Below are 24,189 nucleotides of genomic sequence, written 5' to 3'. Positions count from 1 at the left end.
TACAGTCAATTATGTTTATGTAATCAGATAATTAACATGAGAACTTGTTCTTTCTTTCAAAGCATTGGTGACATCATGAAATGTATCAATGTAAAGAATTGAATTACTTGACTTACACAGGTGAATTCCTTATCATTCTTATCTATTTAAGGTGAGACAAATGTGAAGGCAGAGGATAAAGTCAAGTCATAGGCCAAGGCCTGATAACTCAGAAGTGGAATAAAATATTAAGATATTTGTCTAGATAAAATAAAAAAACTTGCTGACTTTTCTTTGTATTCTTTTCAATGGCATTAGAATTTAAGTTCTGTGGACAGAGAACATTCTGATATGACCTACTTCCATCCTAATTTTCTTCTATTTGTTATAGGATTCTAAGCTTAAGTGTCTATCAGTTATACATTTCCTTTTCCATTAAATATGACAGTACTGGTAAGATTGTAAGTCTGAGCATCTTTAGTGACTTGGGAGCCATAGGTCAATTATTGGAAACTTCTTATTCTATGACTGCAGTCATGATCTACTTATGGTCAGTTGCTAATAGAAAAAAGCCTGAGCACCATGTTCCTCTGATAACTTCATGGTGTTAATGTTCCAGTTCCTTGCCTCTGGTAGCCATGACTATGACTCTAACATAGTGTTTTCAACCTTCCCAAAGCTGAGACCCTTTAATACAGTTCTTCATGCAGTGGTGACCCCCCAACCATACATTTATTTTTGCTGCTACTCTATACCTGTGTTTTGCTGCTGCTATGAATTGTAATCCAACTGTGTTTTCTGATGGTCTTGGGTGAACCCTGTGAAGGAGTCATTTGACCCTCAAAGGGATCAAGACCCACAGGTTGAAAACTACTGTTCTAATACTATAGAAAAAGATTCCATTTATGTGGTTGCCAGGTTGGTGGAAACAGAGACTTCTGCCTCCTTTCTCTTGCACACCAGTAACCATCATGGCAGTGTCCCTTCTGAGTGATACTACAGAAAAGTGAGAGGTATATGGAGGAAAGGTGGATCACATGGTCCCCAGATGCTCATCTGCCTTCTGATTGTAGATTAGTGAGTGAACTAGACAAGATCACTGAGTCCGTTTTATATACTCAAAACTGCCATACCCATGAGAAATAATAAACAGCTGTTGTTACTTTAAGCACCCCATTTGGAGTGTTTGTCAGCAAAACCTACTTTTGTATAATTATTGCAGTTTATAAAATACAACCAGGTCAGCAGAGACTGTTTTTAAATGAATAACAAATTTGAAGTCAAGGAAGGAAAAAAGTTCAAGATAATGCATATCTACTCATGCCCTCTATGGACATGGGCTTTTCTGTCACAAGATTTTCTTGTGAATAATGTACAATTACATATGGCTTATAGAAGTACATAAACAGAAGAACACATTTAAAGAGTTTTAAAATATTTGGAGGATAGAGACAGAGTACACTCAGTAAACAGGTTGTGTGCAAGCATGGGAATCTGAGATGGATCCCTTGAACCCACGTGAACTATCTGGCCATGGTGGTATGCACCTGTGATTCTAGCGCTAGGAAGATGGAGGGAGGCAGCCAGTTCCCTGGCTGCCTGACCAGTCAGCCAAGCCTAACCAGTGAGCTCAGGGTTAATGAAAGACCCCATCTCAAATGAGGTGAGTGACAACCAGGAGGATGACTTCTGAGGTTCTTCTCAGGCCTCCATGGGCACATGCCCAGATGTGCCTCAGCTGCACATACACATGTACTCACATGCACAAAAATCTTGTTTTTCAAGACCAAGCAAAATGCTACTAAGAGAAAACTATCTTTTACAAATATGTTTTGAAAGACATGAAGTTAGAAGAACAACCAAATTCCAAAAGTAATTTGGCAAGATGCTCAGTATTTATGAAATTAGCCTTCCTAGATACAACCAATTGGATTATTGTAATTTTAAAAGATAAAGAAACACAAAGAAACAGTCAGTGAAATACTAGATTATAAAATTTTGAGATTAAAACAGGTGCAGCATTGGCTTCTCAGTATCTTAAAAATCTAAGTCTTTTGTGCAGAAAAATGCTGAATTGATGAAATCCCAAAAAGGTCTCCTGGGGCGGAGGGAGAGTGTGGAGAAGATGAGAACCCATGATTCATGATGGATTCTGGCATACTTTAATGTTTAATGTGGATCTCTTTATGATGCTCAGGCTAGCCTTGAACTCATGGTCCCTCTGCTGCTCCCTATGCTGGCCTTGAACTCAGGCTTCCTATGCTGCTCAGGTTCCTATGTTCTGGGAATCTAGGTGTATACCATCGAGCTAAACATATTCTTCTTTTGAAGTCTCACTTGAGGTCTAGCACAATGGCAGAACAGTTGCCCAACATGTTGAAAACCCAAGATTCCATTCTCAGTACCACAAAACAAATGCACACAATAAAATAAACAGTCTCCCTCTACCATCTTAATCTCCTTGTCTGGAAGACTCAGCTTTCCTGTATTCACATATTTACACTTGATATATTTCCTGTATTCTATTTCTACTTGCTGAGCGAGCAGCCCTGTTCAATTTATCTGGCCATAGAATAGAAATGAAATTGACAAGAGCATGTGTGTGCTGTTAGTGTGCATATGTGCATGGGGGGGAGTGTCTCTATGATTAATACATAGTCTATCTAAAATGAAATTTCTAGTGCCAATCATTTAAGAGTGAATAAAAAGGGAAACTGGATCATTTTTCCTGTAGAAGACTCTGGATTATTTTGATTTTCTGAGCAATTTATCTCAGTATTTTAGTTCTAAATATAGATTTGCCCATACTAAAATAGTATACAATAATTCTATGAATGGTAATTTTATAGTTTCCCCCTCTTCAGGCCTTTGATTAATGGTGACTGTGACACAAAGGCATTTTAAAATGGTATTACCCTAATGACTACCTTCAAAGGACAAGGGTTATTGAGCAAAAGAAAATTGAACAGTGTACACACAGTAACGCAATGGTCCAAACTGTTCTATCAGTGCAAGGTAACTGCTTGTACTATCTTAGTCCATGAGGGAAACCACTCCTTTCAGATGCAACATGAGCTCCTCACTAGGCTTTCCTTCTGCCCTAAGCATGACTTGCAGAATATGCTCCAGTCCTCCATATCCTCCAGTCCCATACCTCACCCCTGCATGTGATGAAAATCCATCTTTAACAAAGAATCTTAATAGGAAGATGAGTTAGCTACAAAATGTGTCCTCAGTGTAGGGAAGGGAAAGAGAAGAGGAAGAGGTACCTACCAAGGTCTCTGATGGCGGCGGAAGTCAGCATAGGATCTGAACTTATAAGAACAGCTGAAAATAGTAACCAGGGGACTGTCTTCAAAGATAATTTATTCACAGATTGCAGATACCAAAGTATTAAGGTATAATTAATCACAAATCCAGGAATTGTAATTAAGACTATCTGCAAAGACATTTGAAGGTGGAAAGATCAGATTGCTTTTGCATTCTGTTTTGAAAAGCAGAAAATCAGGCAGGACTGGCTAGCAGTGTGTCCCCCACTCCCAACCCCCACCTCAACAGAGATACAGAAAGAGGCCGAGCAGAGCTCCTCTGGGACAACCTAAACCACTTTTACAATAGGTTTTCTGCTGCTACTTCTCCCCTATCCTCCATGCCTCCTGGTCATTTTTCTGAACTCCATGTGCCTGGTTTTGAGTTAAAATGCATTGCTTCTGATGGTGATGGTGTTCAGGCAAGACTGTTAACAGGACTATTTCCATAGTGTTGGAAGATGTGTGTGCACAGCTTGTAGTCAGGTGTGTTTTATCTCAATGTCTTTCCTTGACACAGAGAGTCCTAGCCTCCTGGTCTAAGAAGCCAGTGAGATTTGGGATACAGCTGCTTCTGAATTCTTTTTTTTTTTTTTTTTTACTAGACACAGAGCTGAATTACCACTTTGATATCCTACACTTTCCCCATCTTCTTTATTTTCTATTTTGGAACAAAAAGTTTTTATAATCTGAAAATAATTAACATGGTTCATGAAAGGACAGTAAAATGAGAGCAAAATTATTACCTGCCACAGTAACTTCTGGAGCATGTATATATCCATGTCAAATGCAACATTAAAGATAATTACTGGTGTAAATATACCAAAAAATGTGTCTGGATCCATCCACTGTATGGCATCTGCATATATCTGGATCTAGTAATAAAAAATGGATTATTCACATATATCCATGCTTTGTTAGTAATAGAACACATGCCAGAGGCAGATCCCTCACAACAGAGAAAGTTTTAGAAAGGTACAACATGGTATGAGAGCTAAAGTCTTACTCTGTTGAGTGTTCAGAACTTTCCCTCTGATTGATGAATGGAAACATCTAACAGGAAAGTTGGTACACATCCCTAAGCCCTTTCCAAAAATCAGGCAGAGGAAACATGTTGAGACAGGTAGTAAGGAACACATAGTGGATTTACAGGTACAAAAGCAAGAGCACATTTCAAGTAAGTGGGCATTTGTGCATAAGAATCAATGAATGAATAAATGACCCCGTGAAACCTCAGAAGCTACAAATAGCCATCTTTAGTCAGTATCTGTTGAAGACTGAAAACCACAGCAGGAACAGAGAGGAGAAAGTTCGTGTGAGGAGTGAAATAACTCATGGTGTCACTCCTGATGCTAGTTGACATAAGCAGCTTGTATTAGGGGCATTCATCCTGTTCTTGTTTCTCTTGTGGTACAGCCTACCACCTGCACAGACTTTGCCTGGCCTCTGTGGCTTCTGCCCATCAGAGTCTTGAGAACAGGCACAGGGTACTCCCATAACTCCTGTTGCTGTGGAAGATGTCTATCTCTGGCCCGGTTCTGTGATTTTTCTTGGAAGTTGAAACTATGGCAGGCTGACTTATTCACTTGCAGACTGCTATCTTAGAGAGGCACAGTTTGTGACCCAAGATATCTTCCCTTGGAGGTGTCTTTGGAAGTAGTTAAGGTTGTATCTATGTCAAAATTGGGATTAGGTAAGTGAACAATAGCTTGGTTTCTGTTCTTGCATGGATTGATAGTCTTTTTTAATATTGCTGGCTATATCTGAGAAAGTCCGTCATTTTTAAATGTGTTCTCGTACTGGGAGTGACTGACTAAAGCAGGCATTGGCTAATTACAGCTCTTGGCCTAGATCTGACTCACAGTTCATTTAATATATAACATGGGAGACACAGCTGCACTTTTTCATTTGTGTACTGAAAATGCCTGCTTTTGAGGCACCATGGCAGAGTTCAGTAGCAGGACTGGTGATCATAGAGCCTGCCCAATAGAAACTGTTTTATATTATGGCCTCTTACAGAAACAACTTTACCACAAATGACTGGATCGAAGCACTAATTCATGAGTCAGGAACACAGTCTACATTCCTTATAGTAAGTATTCTCTCCTGTCTACATGATCCCAGTGGTTCCTAATGTTGCCACTTCCTTTTATTTATTTTACTACCAAAATTTTATTTCCCTAAATGCCTTACTGGCCACGTTCTTGTCTAAGATTTTGAATTCTGCCTCACCCTCAGTAGCTGTACACATACTCACTTCCAACTACCTACATGCGTTCAGACTGTGGGCTCTGTTTTTTCAGAGTTGTTATTTTTCTACACTTATAAGCACCTTTGCTGATTTGAGTGGGAAAGAGATGAGTCTTTTTTTCAAAAATTCTTTAGCCTTCTTTGAATTTATGCAATTCTTAGATATGATACTGACATTCATTTCTTATACATACCTGAGTTGACTTAAAGCTCAGGATTTCAAAACAGCATCCAATTAAAAATAGTACCACAGGAAGAGGAATTGGGAAATCTTTCAGATGCATGTTCAAAAATGCTGCAAAAAAATATACTTGTTATGGATAGGTGATGTAATATTATATTTACAGACTTGCTATTATGTGTTATATGACTTAATACCAAAGAAGCAGAATGGTATCCTTTCTCATGCTGAAAGATGTAAAATCCATATGATCATTAATTTATCAAATTTCTGCTTTACAGCTTTTATAATGGATTGCATTTATTATGAGACTTTATTAAGTATTTCTAGAAACCACTGGTTCTTGGGTTAGTACTGATATATTTGTAATAGTTGTGATAACCACCATAAATCATATTGGTTTAGTCTGCAATTCTGCAATAAAAGGGTAATTAACTGTAACGAAACCTTCCTGCCTAAGGAACAATGAGAACCTAGCTATAATTTATCCAACGGAAAAATTCTAGTTACTTATTAATAGTAATGTTGTTATAATTATATAAAAATCCCATTTACTCATTACTACTTACATAGCCCGTAGTAAATAATAACTTTCCTGGCTTTGTTTGACATTTCTGAGAAAAGGCAGCACCTCAAAGTCTGATATGTTTGATCAGAACATTTTCTCTCATTTTTTCTTATTATTTAGTATAATTTCCAAACACATTAAGGGAAGGGAAGAAAAACAGTATTTCCAGTTTCTATGATCTTTCTTCTCGTCCTCGTCCTCGTCCTCCTTCTTTTTCACAAAAGCTAGGTATGGGCTTATCATTTACAAGAAATTCTAAACCCTTCTGTTCTGACCTTTGATTCTCCTGTTTCCTTCAGTTATACTAGTTGCTGAAACCTAAGCCTGACCTAGTAGTTATTATACTGTGAATGTTTTAAACCTGACAAAGGTGAAGGATACTGATAACAGATATGACATGTGTTCCCAAAGGCTGGGCATCATTTGAGTCCTTCAGTTGAAAATATTATAGGAAATCTATGAACTTAGGCATAAAATTCTAATTTCTCTTACTATTACTTTCCTTAATTCTATATGATAGCATTAGTAAGACATATACATAGACTAGACTAAGGAGGAAGGTGTATTAGCTTACCTCCAATAGTACAGATCAAAGATAGTATTAGAATGATTTCAGGGAGGTCCCGAGGAGTGCTCAGAAACACACTTTTCAGAAGATCCAGCCATGCATTACTTAGTCTGGCAGTTTGCGATGTAGTTAAATTCTCGGCAATTTCTTCCATCCTCTTGTTTAATTACAGTCCTCCTGCCTCTAACTCTCTATCTCTCTGCAAAACTCAGAGGTGGTCAAAGGAAATAGGGGTTTTCTTCTTGGTGTCCTCCCAATGCTTCGCTAAAAGAGAAGAAAACCACACATTTCTCCTTTAACTATCTCAAGTCCTCACTTCTGGTCTGTAAACATTAGTGATGCCCCTCTTTTCTGTGGTGCTTGCAATTAAAATGAAGTGGAGAAGGCAGAATCCCAGGTGATAGAGACTAGCCAGCGATGCCATGAGTTCCCTCACAGTGCTGAGTGCTACCCACTCATAGCCCACCTTACATCTGTACACCTACCCAGAAGGTTTCTTCACCTAACCCTTCTCCCACCATTGAGGTCTTAGCTAGTGCAAGTTACTCATCTCTGGGAATGCAACACTGAGAAATTCACCCTCAGTTTATCCTGCTGTCTGAAGAGGTGAGGGAGTATTTTGATTTGCATCGTAATTTCAACAAGACAGCAATAACAGATCATGCTGATAAAAACTAGGGCTTTCTTTTATTCCAAGAGGAGCACCTGCAGACCAGAATTCTGTCTGCAGAACCACGAACAATAAACACATTCAGAGAACTTATCTCTTCCCAAGGTAAGACACTTTTAAATCAAAGGTCTTTAACTTCCTTGAAGAAATCATATCTTGTGGGGTGGGACAAGGACTCCTGATGACCTCAAATATACATACATACATAATACATACACACATACACACAATATACATTTTGGTTATAAATATTTTGAAAAATAAATTAAGTTAATGTGCTTATAGTTAACATTGAAATACATATGTAAACAAAAATAGTAAAACAAATCACCCACATGAATCTCATCCAATGGCTTTTCTATGCTTTCTTTATACCGATGAGCTCATTCTCTTGTAAGGATGCTGCATGCTGCTTTCTCCCTGTTACCGCATCATCAGCATCAAGTAGACCTGTGCACAATGTTCACAGAGACTGCATCACCTGAGCACAGACTCCATCATCAGGCTGCCTGGACCCAGAGTTCCGGCGAGCCCCCTTGTAGAGTCAGAGCCTGCTTTCTCTGATTGATTGATCGGTTTTCAAATCCCTTTCATTTCCTAGCTGTGTCACTACCCTCTGCATGTATTATTTCCTAAAATTCCCTGGGCAGCTGTAATGACGCTGAGTCGTCTCCTCAGAGGTCGCCTGGATGTCCCAGGTGATTTAATATGTGGCTGTTTAACAACCACTGCATCTATCAAGGACAACAGTTGCTCAGTTTCCAGTCTCAATACCAAGTTCTCATTTTGATTAGGCTTTTGTGACAAAGATGCCTACAATCAGAAGTACATCTATAGTCAGCCAGCAGACTTTGTAGTAGTCAGGGTGACAATTTGCCATGTGGAGCCATGGGGCACCTAGGTAAAATGAAGCTACAAAGAGCTTTCTACAGGATCTGGGCTTTGGAAAAGGTCTCTGGGATGAGGCTTTTCTATAAATTGGGTGAACCAGGGACAATTCTGTCACTGAGTAGCTCAATAAATCTTAGCTATCGTAAGAGTAAACCTAAGGAAATGACACTGTGAGCAACAGAGAAGCAGCAAAGAACGTGTTAAGTGAGAGTGGGGATGTATGGATTCACAGGACTCGCACAAGGCTTTGATCTATCTATCTGTCTGTCTGTCTGTCTGTCTATTTATTTATTTACTTATTTTTGAGACAGGGTCTCACTGTATAGTTCTGACTGGCCTCAAACTCATAGAGACCTGACTGCCTCTGCCTTCCAAGGTCACGCACCTGGCCATTTCATGTGTAATCTTGGTGCTCTGTGGGGTTGTTCATGCCTAACAGGACAACTTGCCCTGGCCCAAAGCCTATCAGTCAGGCTACCAGAACACTGAGCCCTAACCATAAGGGATCAGGCCAGATTCTACAGTTAGGGACTGGGGTGTTTTGGTGTTTTTTTGTTTGTTTGTTTGTGTGTGTTGTGTGTGTGTGTGTGTGTGTGTGTGTGCTCATCAAAGGATATCTATGTTTTTTGATGTATTCTTGCTATATCAAGAACTTGAGATAGGGCTAAGTATGAGGCTGATTCACTACACATCTGGCTTAGTATGCACAAAGCTTTGGGTTCAGTCCCCAGGCCAGCATAAACAAACCAAGGTGATACATGCCTGTCATCTCAGCACTAGGGAGATGGAGGCACACAGCAAATTCAAAGACAGACTGGACTACATGAGACCCTGCCTCCATGACAAAAATAAACAAACAAAAAAGGGCTTGACGTGTATGTGGGAAAGGAGCAAAAGCGCTCAGCTGTGTCTCTTGAGAAGGAGACACTCCATCTGGACAGCTGCACCAATCACTTGGAAAGCTGAAGAGAAAAAGTCCTGTTGCCTGGGACCACCCTCAGAGGTGAATGTAATTGGTCCAGGGTGGTCCTGGGTCTTGGGGTTATGCAAGTTCCTCTGTGATTCTTCCTGTATGCTTTCGGGACTTAGGACAGCAGAGAGGTCTCTGGTTCTGAACTGTAGATAGGGGCATATTTTTTCCATTTCTAAAATCATTTAAAACCTTAGTGTTGGGTTGGGGATTTAGCTCAGTGGTAGAGCACTTGCCTCGAAAGCACAAGGCCCTGTGTTCGATCCTCAGCTCAAAGAAAAAAAAAACAAAAACCAAAAACCTTAGTGTCTACACATTCAATTCTAATAAACTAGTTTCAGAAAATCATACAATTATCTCAATTTCTGATTATTGCTGAAATTCAGAGATACCCTGGAATAAGTTCAACATAATTTTTTTTTTTCATTGTGGCATTTATGATGTGGTAAATGCTTAGGCTGCAAATTTTGCAACATTGACTTGAAATATACTAACTAGCCTTTTCCTGATAAAATGTCTTAGCTTTGCTTGTAAATGCTATAGTACTAGTCATTAATATTTTAAAGATTTGTATAAAAATGCTGTATGAGAACAACTGGATCTCCAATGCAGTCAAAACTTCTTCAGAATAAATTGGCTGTGTTATATTTCAATAAATTTATAAGTCCAAGTCTCCTTATGGAAGAAATAGTGATTTCCTGTATAGTTTCTATGGATTCATTTTGTGAACAGAGGTAGTTAATGGTTATCCTCTAAGAATTAGCGTATAGATTTGTAGATTACCCTTAACAAACAGCCAGTCAAAGCTCGGAGATTCCCTTTCTCAAGGAGTAGAAGTCACATTTATTCACTTTGTTCCTGAAAAGAACTTTTCCTTTTTCCAATTACCACTTTTCAGGAATGATGTGACAGAAATATCCCAAAGAGGGTACTGTGGGTCACTACTCCGCCTCACAGGCAACTAAGCACAAACCTCAGGATTGGGGGTAGTTACCACTGAGCATCCCAATATTTGCACAGTGAACCCTGAGACATCAACCTGCCTTCCAACTTACTGACTCTGAACAGGGGGCCCTACTTCTCAGTAGTGCTTGTCACTCATGGTAGACAGCCCTGGTTCAAAATCCTCCACCACACTTTTTTCTAGGGCATGACTTCTCGTTACCACATCTGTGCGAAGTCATTATCCTTGTGGCTCTGAGTGGTTCAGATAGAAATGACATAAAAATTATGATTGAGAAGGAGCAGGGCAGAAATTTACCACGAGGTGGTTGATCTTAGGGAAGTCTTTGGTTGTGACAGAAAGGCAGAATGGCTGAGAGGGAGGAGTCAACGCTAAGGCTGAACGCTGTGGTTCTCCTTGTTCCTCCAGGAGAGGAGGCAAAAACGAAGTATCAGTGGGAAAGGTCAACTTCTAGAAAGAGAAACAACAGGGGTCTCACCATCCAGAGCCCAGGAGTGTCCTGGAAAATGTGAGAAGTGGAGGCCAGGAACTTCCTCTCACTCCAGAACAGTCGCAAACCAACTGCAACCTCACTGACAGTTATTTGCTCCAAGCCCCGCCCCTACAATCCATCTACTGGCTGCAGTTTTATAACTCCTAACTTGATTGGCTGATGAAAACAGCATCCTTTTTGTTGTTGTTTATTAAAGGCATTTAAAAATATAAAGCTGTGTTTATTAAAGGGAAAAAAATAAACGTGAAACAAAATCTCTAGAAACTGTTTATTCATGTATATTTAACTTGCTGCGTAGTGAGTTTCTGGCCATGAACCCCCACAGTGTTTTCTTCTCTGCATTCAAGAAGGAGCAAGTCGGCTGAATATGGTGTGGTTGTAGATATTTTGAATGCAGGAATTCTGATTTCTGGATTTGAAGCATGGGGTTGGGACCTCGGTTCCGGGCCTGTAAAAGAATGCAGTCAAGCCGGGCGGTGGTGGAGCACACCTGTAATCCCAGTCTTGGAAGGCAGAGGCAGGCGGATCTTTGTGAGTTCGAGGCCAGCCTGGTCTACCAAGCGAGATCCAGGAAAGGCACAAAGCTACATAGAGAAACCCTATCTCGAAAAACCAAAAAAAAAAAAAAAAAAAAAAAAAAAAAGGAATTAAAAAACAGATTGGGAAAGCATCTTCTCATTCTTTCTGGGACAAATGTGAAGATGGTTTCAGAAATAGTGGCACACTGTACACTTGTTTTCCAAATACATATAAAGAATAATTTTACTGCAATTATTTAGCGGCATTATTGTGGAATCAAGTTTTATATTTTTAATCTTGTTTGTATTAGTCAGTGTTCTCTAGAGGAGCGGTATCTGTACGATGGATGATATGCATATTCTAATTTGTGCCTAGTTGAGATTCAGACCAACCATCACACTATTCTAAGAAAATATCTGGGGGAGAAATTTTGTAACACTCTCAAAATCTAGGCTACATTTTGGCGTGTGGGAGACCACTTTATATTCTGACTCCCACAAAGACTTTGTGAGGACATTTAGATGCCTATGAGAGGGAATGGCCAGAGAAGGAAGGAGAGGGGAACTGCCAGAGTAAATGCAGAGTATTAACCTTTACATAGTGCCCTTGGCTGTAGTGAGTATTCCCAGCCTTCTACAGTCTGACACCTCCAAACAACAGGGATTTTGGAAGGGAATTATCTCCACAATGTAAATCCATTTTAGCAAGTGGTAAAAGAAACCATGAAAGGATTTTAAAGCTGATAGACTAATACAAAGTTATAATGAAATAATAGTTAAGATTATTTCTGACTAAACATTTGGATGGAAATTATAAGGAGAGAATGCATGCTTTATATTAGATATAGAATTAGATTATTAAATAATATAACCTCTGTATATTTATGCTTCTAGAAAGATTTTTGATATTAACAGATATTTATTGTGTGGGTCTCATAAATGCAATTTCTTCTGAGTGGACCGTGTAGTTTGACCATATTCACCTCTTATAACCTGCCCTTTCTCATCTCCTTTTCGCCTTTTGGCTTTTGGCTTCTCTCCTTCCTTTTCACAGACTCCTTCTACTTTTTAATCATATATAGAGATACATATATATGGTTTACATATTTATACTAAACCTAAGATTCACAAACAGGAGAAAACTTGACACTTGTCTTTTTGAGGTTGACTTGACTTGTTTTGCTTATATGTTGGTGGCCAGTTGCATCCATCTTCCAGCAAGTCTTCCTTCCTTCCTTGCTCCCTTCCTTCCTTTCTAATGTCATTCTTTACGAATGAATAAGACTCCAATTTATATGTATTCCACATTTTCCTTATCCATTCATCTGTTGATGTGCACCCAGGCTGACTCAGTCTATAAGTTGGTTTTGCAATGATACTATAATAAGCATGAATGTGCAAGTATCTGTGTGAGACATTGACTTAGAATCCTTTCTGTGATGAGTTGCACTGTGGATGTGCTACTTTACAGTCCACCAACAGTGTAAGGAAACGCTTTCCAGGCATAACTGCCAGGACTTGTTATTTGTTGTTATTCAAACTGAGGTGATTTATTATCTCAATGTAGATTCAACTTTCACTTCCCTGATGGATAAGGATTTTTTTTTTTTTTGAGATAAGATTTCTGTATGTAGATTTGGTGCTTGTCCTGGATCTTACTCTGTAGACCAGGCTGAACTTGAATTCACAGAGATCCACCTGGCTCTGCCTCCTGAGTGTTGGGATTAAAGGCATGCCTTTTAAAACTTTTTATTAGCTGTTTTGTAATTTTGCACTAGGTATTTTGATCATATTCCCCCCCCCCTTGCTACCTAAGCCCTCCTAGATACACTCCCCTTCTTCTGTCTCAAATTTATGTTCTGTTTTTGTTGTTGTTTGGTTGGTTGATTTGGGGATTTGGTGTGTTTTTTTCTTTGTTTTTGTTTTGTTTTGCTTATTTGTTTAAACACTAATTGAATGTAATATAGTTATCTTTTTTAGAACTAGTTGTCTCAGTAACTCACTTATTGATTGGGTAAAGGTAAAAAAACTATCAAAAGTAAATAAATCTTTCATTAAATTGTTCAATGTTTTAATGTTTTTATTGTGTGGCTTTTAAATTCCTTAGTTAGCTTTATTCATAGAATTCTCCCTTCCTTTCTTCCTTCCTTCCTTCCTTCCTTCCTTCCTTCCTTCCTTCCTTCCTTCCTTTGATTTTTCAGGATAGGGTTTTTCTGTAGCCCTGGTTGTCCTGGAACTTACTCGAACTCAGAAAGAGATGTGCATCATCACCACCTGGCTTATTTCTATATTTTCTTAAAGATATTATGAATAAGATTGTTTTCCCAATTTCCCTTTCATTATTTTCTTATTAGTATGTAAAAATCTCCTGAAGTTTTGTGTTTGGTAGAGTTCACTAAGGAATATGTATGGTGATTTCCTCTGTTGGAGTTTTGATTATTGAGTTAATATACATACTTGTTACTTGTATATTAAGATTGTCCACCTCTTTTGAAAGCTTTGGTAAGTTTTATGGATCAGAGAGTTTGAGCAGTGTTCTATGTAATGTCCATAGCACTCTCTCATAAGTCCTTTGTATTTCAGTGTGTCACTTTCAATGTCTCCTCATTAATCTTGATTTTTTCTTTGATCTTAGCCTAGCTAAGTGTTTCTAAACTGTCATCTCAAAAACAAAACAAAACAACAAAACCCTTAGTTTTATTGATGATTTTAATTGATTTTATAGCCTGATTAATTTATTCTATAATGATTTTTCTTCCCTCTCTTAACTTTGTTTAATCTGTTCTTTTTCTGTTTAAGTTATAAGAAGGTTATTCATTTAAGATCTTTTGAATTTCTTACTGTGGGCAGTGACAGAAATATGCACATTTCTTTCAACTGTATATGTTGTATTGTGTAAGCTGGGTATAACATTTTTTTTCTCTCCAAATAATTTTTTTCATTTCTTTTATGAAGTCTTTTACTCATTTGTTGGTTCTTCAAGAGTGTGTTTTATATTTCTTTAAGTTTGTGAGTGTCAATATTGTCTCTTCATCTTTTTCATGACATTGCTTTTCAAATACATATTTTTTCTTTCTTTTTTATAATTTAATTTAATTTTACATATCAGACACAGATTCCTTTGTCTTCCCTCCTCCCGCCACCCCACCCTCTCCCCAGACCACCCCCCATTCCCATCTCCCCAGGCAAGGACTCCCCTGGGAAATTCTGCTGAACCTGGTAGATTCAGTCAAGGCAGGTCCAGTCCCCTCCTCCCAGGCTGAGCAAAGTGTTCCTGCATAAGCCCCAGGTTCCAAATAGCCAGCTCTTGCACTAAGGACAGGTCTGGGTCCCACTGCCTGGGTGCCTCCCAAACAGTTCAAGCTAATCAACTATCTCACTTATCCAGAGGGCCTGATCCAGTTGGGGGCTCCTCAGCTATTAGTTCATAGTTCATGGGTCTCCACTATTTTGGCTATTTGTCCCTGTGCTTTTTCCAATCATGGTCTCAACAATTCTCAATCATACAATCCCTCCTCTTTCCCACAGATTGGACTCCTGGAGCTCCACCTGGGGCCTGGCTGAGGATCTCTGTATCCACTTCCATCAGTTATTGGATGAGAGTTCTAGCAGAGTGTTTGGCCATCCTATCACCAGACTAGGTCATTTCGGGCTTTCTCTCGACCATTGCCAGTAGTCTATTGTAGAGGTATCTTTGTGGATTTCTGGGGACATCTCTAGCACTTTGCTTCTTCCTATTCTCATGGGGTCTTCATTTATCATGGTCTCTTTTTCCTTGTTCTCCCTCTCTGTTCTTGATCCAGCTGGGATCTCCTGTTCCTCTCAGCTCTCTTTCCTTTGATCCTTGCCCTTCATTACCCACCCCCCAATGTTCTGTTTGCTCATGTAGATCTCATCCATTTCTCTCATTGGGTGATCCTTGTCTCTTTATTAGGGTCCTGTTTTCTAGGTAGCCTCCCTGGAGTTGTAAGTAGCAGTCTAGTCATCCTTTGTTTTACATCTAGTATCCTCTTATGAGTGAGTACATACCATGTTTATCTTTCTGAGTCTGGGTTACCACACTCAGGATGATTTTTTCTAGATCCATCCATTTGCCTGCAAGTCATGATGTCATTGTTTTTCTCTGCTGAGTAGTACTCCATTGTGTATATGTACCACATTTTCTTTATCCATTCTTCAGTTGAAGGACATCTAGGTTGTTTCCAGGTTCTGGTGATTACAAACAATGCTGATATGAACATAGCTGAACAAATGTCCTTGTGGTATGATTGAGCATTCCTTGGGTATATGCCCAAGAGTGGTATAGCTGGGTCTTGGGGAGATGGATTCCCAATTTTCTAAGGAAGCGTCATATTGATTTCCAAAGTGGCTGTACAAGCTTGCATTCCCACCAGCAGTGGAGGAGAGTTCCCCTTGCTCCACATCCTCTTCATCATAAGCTGTCTTCAGTGGTTTTGATCTTAGCCATTCTGACACATGTAAGGTGGTATCTCAGAGTCATTTTGATTTGTATTTCCCTGATGATTAGGGATGTTGAGCAATTCCTTAAATGTCTTTCAGCCATTTGACCTTCCTCTGTTGAGAATTCTCTGTTTAGTTCTATAGCCCATTTCTTAATTGGACTGTTGGGCATTTTGATGTCTAATTTCTTGAGTTCTTTATATATTCTGGATATCAGCCCTCTGTCAGATGTGGGGTTGGTGAAGATTTTTTTCCCATTCTGGAGGCTGTCACTTTGTCTTGTTGACCGTGTCCTTTGCTCTACAAAAGCTTCTCAGTTTCAACAGGTCCCATTGATTGATTGTTTCTCTCAGTGTCTGTGCTACTGGTGCTATATTTAGAAAGTGATCTCCAGTGCCAATGCGTTCAAGACTACTTCCTACTTTCTCTTCTATCAGGTTCAGAGTAACTGATATGTTGAGGTCTTTGATCCACTTGGACTTAAGTTTCGTGCACAGTGATAGGTATGGATCTATTTGCAGCCTTCTACACATTGACATCCAGTTATGGCAGCACCATTTGTTGAAGATGCTTTCTTTTTTCCATTGTACATTTTTGGCTTCTTTGTCAAAAATTATATGTTCATATGTGTGAGGATTAATGTAAAAAAATATGGAATGCCTCATGAATTTGCGTGTCATCCTTGCTCAGGGGCCATGCTAATCTTCTCTGTATCGTTCCAATTTTAGTATCTGTGCTGCCGAAGTGAGCACTCTAGTACATATTTCATATGTTTTCACCAGTATCTTGAATTTATTAGGACTAGTTTTGTGGCTCTATATAATTTTATTTTGGATGACATTTTATGTATATTGGAAAATAAGTTTCCTTTGCTAGTATTTGTAGAAATGTTCTATGCATGTCTACTGGCTTCATTTAGTCTATAGTACATTTTTACTGTTTTATTATTTATTTTCTGTCTGAATAATAAAGCTACTGTTGAAAGTGGGGTACCAAATCCCATAACATTATTGCACAGACATCTCTTTCTCTATTCATATGTGTTAATAGTTAAGTACAGCTATTATACTGTCATAGACGCTTGAGAAATTGACCCCTTTGTCAATATATTATGACCCTCTTTGCCTCTTATGCTCTTGTAAGTTTTTTTAGCTAAAGTCTATTACATTACCTTTAAGTTTAGCCTGTTACCTTGGTTACCATTTGCATGACCCCCCCCCACAACTACAATTTTAATCTATTTGTGTTCTTAAAGCTAAAACAAGTCTCGTTGTATCGTTAACCCACTCCTAACATTACTACACTTGCTTTAATTCTTTGTTGTTTGTTTTTTACAGTTTCTTACAGTAGATCATGGTCATATTCCTTTCTCCCATTATGTCCTCTTATTTCTCCACATATTCCCATTGGTCCCTTTCTTCTGGCTCTGTTCCAACTTGTACACTTGTCTTTAGCTCTTGAGACATGGTTTTCTTTAGAACATTTTGTTGCTATTTGAATAATTAACAGTTTATCTGGGCATCTTAGTTAGGATTTCTATTGCTATGAAAAGACACCATGACCACAGCAACTCTTATAAAGGAAAACATTTAGTTGGGGTTGGCTTAAAGATTCAGAGCTTTATTCCATTATTGTCATGGTGGGAAACATGATGGCATGCAGGCAGACATGGTGCTAGAGAAGGAGCTGAGAGCTCTACATGTGGATCTGTAGGTAGGTAGCAGGGAGAGAGAGAGAGAGAGAGAGAGAGAGAGAGAGAGAGAGAGAGATTTCCTCCAACAAAGCCACACTGACTCCAACAAGGCCTCATCTCCTAAGCCCTATCAAGTAGTGCCACTTTCTAATGACCAAAATTCAAACCCATAAGCCTATTGGGGCTATACTTATTCAAACTACCACACCGGGTGAAATTTTATCTATATCTTTCTGTATCTATAGGTACAACTGTATTTGTATCTATATGTCTATATATTTATATCTATCCTGTTATAACTAGCTTTCTAAAACTCAGGCAGTGTTGGGAAGAAGCCAAGAGTTTAAAGGTGTACATTGCTACATATTTTGAGGATCAGAAAAAAAAAAGAAAAAGAAAAAAGGAGGAAGTGGCTAAATTTATAACCTTTTGGGGGGCCAGGAAACAGTGAAAGAAAATTACAGTCTCCTTTGGAAGTTCAGATAGAAAACAAGATGTTTTGACTGTCAATGAAGATTTTCATCAACATACTCAATGGGTTTTTCACTCCATTGCATTCTCTGCTTCTTAATGCTTTTTGTCTGCACATAAGAATCAGGTAACTCTTCATTTTCTTTTACAGATGTTTAGCTGGAAGTTAATGGCAAATCAACACTAGGTTACAGCCCATTTACTTTTATTGCAGTAGGTAAATAGGGATGTATGCTGGGTTCTGTGTATTAATAATCATACACCTATATAGTCACATAGCTGGCAAATCATTTAATGTGGGCATATTCAAAACAATAACTATGGAAAGTGGGAAAGAAAGGTCAGAATGAAGGCAAGCTTACAGGTTCTGAAGTATGTACAAATTGCTCAAATGAGATAGTTTCCTGTATGTTTGTTTTATGTAAATATAAAGGTGGCAGACCAGCTAGATGCAAAGGATCTCCTCACAACATCTGTTTTTATTTTGTTTTGTTGTTTTTTGCTTTCTTTAAATTTTTCTCATGTTCCCAGTCAAGCAGCATATATAACTTTTAATTTTGAGGTTGAGTTGTTTTAAAGCTTTTCTCGATGGTTAAGATTTTTTTTTTTTAATTAAGAGACAAGGCTATTTCACAGCCTTTGTGCAGTGGGAAGAGGCATGGACCTGCCTAGGCTCAGTGTGCTGGCCTCTGCTGACTCCCCATGGGAGACCTTGATTTTGGGGATGCGGGGATGCGGGGTGGTTTGGGAGAGAGGGCTGGGGGTGGGAGATGGAGGAGGGGGATCTGTGGGTGGTATGTGAAGTGAGTAGAAAATTTCTTAATGAAGAAAAATGAAAAAAATTAACTGTACAAAAGAGACAAGGCATACATAGTTTGCTTTATGGATTTGTCTACCATTGCAAGCTGACTTAATTTAAAAATTCAACAAATATTGACTTATTATTTTCTGATCATTACAAATGATTGAATTAGCAGCATTTGATCCACATTTTTTTTAACATTAAAGTAATAACTAGTCTTTAAGAATTTGGGTGAAGGGTCTAGAGAGGTGACTTGGTAGCTAAGAGTGTACAATACTGTATTGGAGGACCCAGGTTCTATTTCAATAATCTATCCAAGGAGGCTTACAAACACCTGTAAATCCAGCTCCAGGGTATCCAAAGATTTCCTCTATCTTCTGTGAGTACGTGCACTCAGAGGCACATATGCCATGCCACAGGCATACTTAACAAACAGGAATAACTCTTCAAAAAAAATTATTGAGGAGAGGAAGCAAAAAAACATGATAAATTCCAAAAAGGGTTAGGTTTAAGGATTGAGCTTCTGCTTAGCAAGAGTGGGGTCCTGGGTTTAATTCCTAGCCAAGTAAGAATAGTAAGTAACTAAATAAAATGCATAAAGGAGGTATTCTTCTCTGAGGATGTAGCTCATAGAGTAAAGGAGAAGATAGTCTGGGAGCAAATGATGAGGAGCAAAGCAGTACAGACGCTCTTGTGGAGTTATTGACTGACAACTTGGTTGTTACTTTTTTTGTGTTGCTAGTTTGGGTTTTCATGAGTATTATTCAATCCTTCCCTGAAGGCAGGGACCAAACTACCTGTGAAAACGAAAATGTTCGTGGTGACTTTTAACTATCAGATGACCCGGTGTTCTCATTTTATTCAATGCTGTGAGTCAGGTAATGTTAAGCCTGTTATGGAGATGAAAGTCCTGAAGTGCAGGAGAGTAAAATATTACTAGAAGACCACAGTCCTGCCCATCAGCCCAGATGAAGCACGAGCACAGAACTGACTGATGAACACAGTGCTTCTCTAAACAATAAACCTGCCTCGTCTGTTTGAGAGGTTGTGATGCCGTGGGCACAGTTTAGACCCACCACGTTTGTTCGGAAAAATATTTGAAAAAAGTTGCTTGTAAGTTGATATTGGAAATAAAATGAATGAATGAAAAATGAATGACATCCCATGAGTACGGTGGACCAAGCTGTGTGGTTGTGTTTTTAACCTTCATGTTTAAATGAAGCACACACTAGGGAAAATGGATAGCATTTCACAGCAGTGTTCAGACTTCTTAACTTCTGCTCTCCATATCCTCACATTATGGGTTTATTTTATCTGTTGCTGTCTTTAACAAAAGCATACATGACCACTTACCATCTGTTCAATTGTCTCTGGTTTCTTTATATATTGGTAGGATTTATTAACATTTTTAGAGGAAATGTAGTTTATTAAATTTCATTGGTGAATAAATTCCTTTGTGTAGTACTTTATGCAACTTTAAAAAAATTACTTGTATTTTATGTGTATGAGTGCTTTATCCACCTTATGCCAGAAGAGGCGATCCGATCTCATTATAGATGGTTGTGAGACACCTTGTCATTGTCAGGAATTGAACTCAGGACCTCTTGAAGAGCAGTCAGTGCTCTTAACTGCTGAGCCATCTCTCCAGCTCAATTTTTTTTGTTTGTTTGTTTTTGTTTTTGTTTTTCTTATTTTTTGAGAGAGGGTTTCTCTGTGTAACTCTGGTTGTCCTGGAACTCACTCTGTAGACCAGATCTTGAACTCAGAGATCAACCTGCCTCTGTCTCCCAGGTGCTGGGATTAAAGGCATGTACCACTACACCGGGCCCAACTTTTGCTTTGTAATATACTATCTTTATTAATTGTTTGAGAATTTCATATAATGTATTTGGATCATATTTAACTGTAGAAGAAAATGAGGTCAACGTGCTCACAAATAAGCACTAGAGAAACCAGAATTGTTAAACATGCATAATTTCTTCTTCATGGGAAAAATCCACACCTATTTATCCAGAAGCTAGAGTGGATGTTTTCTAATAACCTGGTAATCTTTTGCTATTCCATGGGTTCAGCCTTCACCTGAATTCCCAAAATCCTGAGCGTTGTATATTAGTCAATAGAATCTATCCTTATGAAAGGTATTCCCATGCAAAAGAGTTTGCTATTATGTTCATTACAAGCCCTTCCTCACTAGGCTTAGACTCCTGAGCACTGTTTCTCAATCAGTAGCACCCATTCCTGTGAAAAAGTCACAAGTGCTTTGCTAAAGAGTTGTATTTTGTTAAGGAGTTTTGAGGTAGACATGCCTAAAGCTTTGTTGTGATAATTGTGATGTGGTAACTTTCCCTCAAAGTTTTACTGTGTTTAAATATGTAAACAACAACAACAAAAAGCCACTTTGTGTCAGACTCCAGAAGTTTTGGCCCACTTCTGGCTAACTAAAGTCAAGCTAAACCCAGTTCTCATTCTTACCTCACCCAAATCATTGACCAGCCAGCTGTGACTCTTGCAGAGACCCCCACATTTACCCCCCCACTCTTCCTCTGGCTCCTCTCAGATCCACCCTCACCTCCCCACTGCAACTTCATGTCCTTTAAAAAAATAACCTGAGTCTAATTTGTTCTTCCCTTGTACCCATGAGTGGAGGTCCATCCCCTGCTGTGTGGCATGATCATGCCACATGATCATGACAAATAATTCCTATGGACATTGTTTTCACGTTTTTGGAGAATACATGCATTAGCTTCTATTAGGTGTATGTTAGGGGTAGACTTGCTACTTGTAGGGTGTGCTTATACTCAGGGATAAGGTAGGCCCACGGGTTTCCACTCAGTACATTCCACAACAGAATTTGCACTCCCTTCAGCACTGTAGGTAAGGTGCATTGTTTCTGCAAATTCTCAATCACTCTTGACATTGTTTGCCTTTCATTTTAGGCAACTGGTGTATATGTCGTCCTCAGTTTACCCTGTATTTCCTTGATGACCAGGTTGAGCACCTTAAGTCCATGAACTATCCAGCCAGATGTAGAATAATTCATAACTTAAGGTACATATGTGCACATATATATTACAATACAAGCTCAGCGCACACACACACACACACACACACACACGTATAAGTAAGCTAAGTCATATATATAACTTTGCTTAGTACATACGTATACATACACATATGTGCTAAGCAAAGTTGTATATATAATATATATGTTGGGTAATTTATAATTCTTAATTTTTACCCCTAATGAGTATTTACTAGGTAATATGTGTCAGAAACCATTTTAGAAACTAGATACTCAATATTGAAGAACATACTGTAGTTCCCTCTTTCTCTTTCTCTCTTAGTTCTGAGGATCAAATGTAGGACCTTGCATGTGCCTGGCAATCATTCTACTGCTGATCATAGACTTAGGTTACAGCTCCATACTTTTTATTTTTATTGAGACACAGTCTCACTATGTGTGCATGATCCCTTTGCCTTAGTTTGGAGTGCATCATTTTCTATTGTGTAGAAAAGGCAAATAAAATGGTAATCATAAGGCAAAGAGAGGTGCTATACTACAGTAGTATGGATATGCATTTCCCTTAACGCCGGACCTCATTTTCAGAGTATTCGCAGAAAATAAAGCATAAGAATTATGAAACAGCTGTACTGGGAAGAAACGTGACCATCTTCTGCAACTTGACGAGTTTCACAAATGTTCTGCAAGTTATCTGGCAAAAAATCCAAGGTTCTTTGCTTCAAAATATCGGCACTTACAGCCATAAATATGGAGAAAATATTCTCCCCCCGTATGAAAACAGGCTGCACTGCAAGATCTTGGAACCCAATGCTTCCTTCATAACTATCCAAGGAGTGACATTTGAGGATGAAGCCTGCTACAAGTGTCTGTTCAACACCTTTCCACATGGCAGCCATGGAGAACAAACCTGCCTTAACAGTCTAAGTATATGACCCTTTCTCTGGGGTCCTGCAATGGGGGTAGACAGTGTTGTGTTATGGTCTTTAAGGACATTGTCCAGAGAAAGAAAGTTAGATAATAAAAAACTGATGTTGATAACTGCAAGTTACTTAGACAGGAGAAAATGATGAAGGCCAATGGAGATTGTGTCCCGAGGCAGAACCTTCTCCCACCTCATATCTCTTCTTTATATTACACTGCACTGGTTTTCATTAAGTGGAGAAAACCCAGGAAGAGTATCAGAATTTTGTTACTAAGGCAATGAGAGGATATAAGAAAAGAGATATCAGGGAAGAGCATAGAATGAGGGTTCCCCAGTCTTCGAATAACCAATATGTCCCTGTAGTAGTGAGAACACCAGAGTTCCTTAGTGTACTGCTGTAAGTGTGAAGTTCTGGGGGTGTGTAATATACTGAATAGACACATGGAAGTTGAGACAGCAGTCAGTGAACAGAGGAAGAGGTACTGGAAGTTTAATGACATGTGAGGGGAAGTATCCACGAGGGATATGTTTTCAGCATTTGTGTTTCATATGAAAATTGGGAGGAAAGCCATTAACAGCAGAGGATTTGGTAGGACATGCCATTTTATGAATTTTGTTTCCCTCTCTTTGCCTCAGTTTTACCTGAATTAATAATAACTGAACTCCAATCCATTCCTGGCTCTGAAGATCTCCTCAACCTCCATTGTTCAGCTGAGGGAAAGCCTGCTCCTGGCATCCCCATTTACCCTTCACAAGCCCTAGTGCCCACACAAGAAGAATACTTTATTATGAACCCGAATACCACAGTGACCATCACTAAAATACACAACATCTCTTTGAAAACTGTGAGGTCCTTGAATCTTCGAGACCTGGTTGTATCTATGACTCACCCTCTAAGAATCGAGGAGAAGATAGTTCCTCTGCCGATAAATCAAGAATGTAAGTAGGAGTGACAGCAAATCAAAGGGGACAGCTGGAACTGGGAAAATAGCTTAGTCTATAAAATGCTTGCCATGAGACCATGGAAACTCAAGTTTTAACACAGCACCACCATAAAAAGCCAGGCATGGCTGTGTGTCCTTGTGATCACAGTGCTGGAGAAACAAGGAAGGCAAATCCCTGGGGCTCACTGGCCAGCCAGCCTAGAGCAATCAGTGATTCTTCTGTGATTCAGTGATTCTGAGAAAAACGACATAAAGCCAACAAAATACAAGTTAGACAGCTCCTCTAGTTGATCCCTAGCTTCTAGTACACACACACACACACACACACACACACACACACACACACACACACACACACACACATTCTGTAGCATGAATTGTTAGAAGGTCTTATTAATAAAAACAAACCTGGAGCCAGGTATTGGGGTGACCGCTGGAAGGTCAGAGAGACAGAACAAGCCATAGCTACCTTACCTTGCCAATTCCTCAGCTGATTCTGTTACCTCAGACTGGA

General features: G+C 39.0%; 2 protein-coding genes and 1 non-coding gene across 3 annotated transcripts in view; 1 reads left to right on the top strand and 2 right to left on the bottom strand.

Moving 5' to 3' along the window:
* The window catches only part of Slc9c1 (solute carrier family 9 member C1), a 75,659-nt gene extending 68,651 nt beyond the window's left edge, over nucleotides 1–7,008 (bottom strand). The window contains exons 1-4 of the mRNA XM_036204118.1: nucleotides 6,861–7,008; nucleotides 5,732–5,832; nucleotides 4,034–4,162; nucleotides 3,253–3,418 (exon numbers count right to left, since the gene is read on the bottom strand). Of these exons, the coding sequence (XP_036060011.1) occupies nucleotides 3,253–3,418; nucleotides 4,034–4,162; nucleotides 5,732–5,832; nucleotides 6,861–7,008 (544 nt within the window). The remainder of the gene's footprint in view (nucleotides 1–3,252; nucleotides 3,419–4,033; nucleotides 4,163–5,731; nucleotides 5,833–6,860) is intronic.
* A 9,458-nt stretch (nucleotides 7,009–16,466) lies between these two features.
* On the bottom strand, nucleotides 16,467–16,573 carry LOC118594359. Its single transcript, XR_004946349.1, has one exon. It is a non-coding gene; the product is annotated as a U6 spliceosomal RNA (small nuclear RNA).
* Nucleotides 16,574–19,598: 3,025 nt separating this feature from the next.
* Nucleotides 19,599–23,678, top strand: LOC118594282 (OX-2 membrane glycoprotein-like). Its single transcript, XM_036204117.1, has 3 exons — nucleotides 19,599–19,665; nucleotides 22,395–22,733; nucleotides 23,368–23,678. Exons 1-3 carry the CDS (start codon nucleotides 19,599–19,601, stop codon nucleotides 23,676–23,678), a joined length of 717 nt encoding a protein of 238 aa, XP_036060010.1.
* The last annotated feature ends 511 nt before the right edge of the window (nucleotides 23,679–24,189 follow it).

The sequence above is a fragment of the Onychomys torridus genome, chromosome 12 (assembly GCF_903995425.1).
Source record: "Onychomys torridus chromosome 12, mOncTor1.1, whole genome shotgun sequence".
Taxonomy (NCBI): domain Eukaryota; kingdom Metazoa; phylum Chordata; class Mammalia; order Rodentia; family Cricetidae; genus Onychomys; species Onychomys torridus.
The sequence above is the reverse complement of the archived record's forward strand: the minus strand, read 5'-3'. Positions and strand labels throughout refer to the sequence as shown.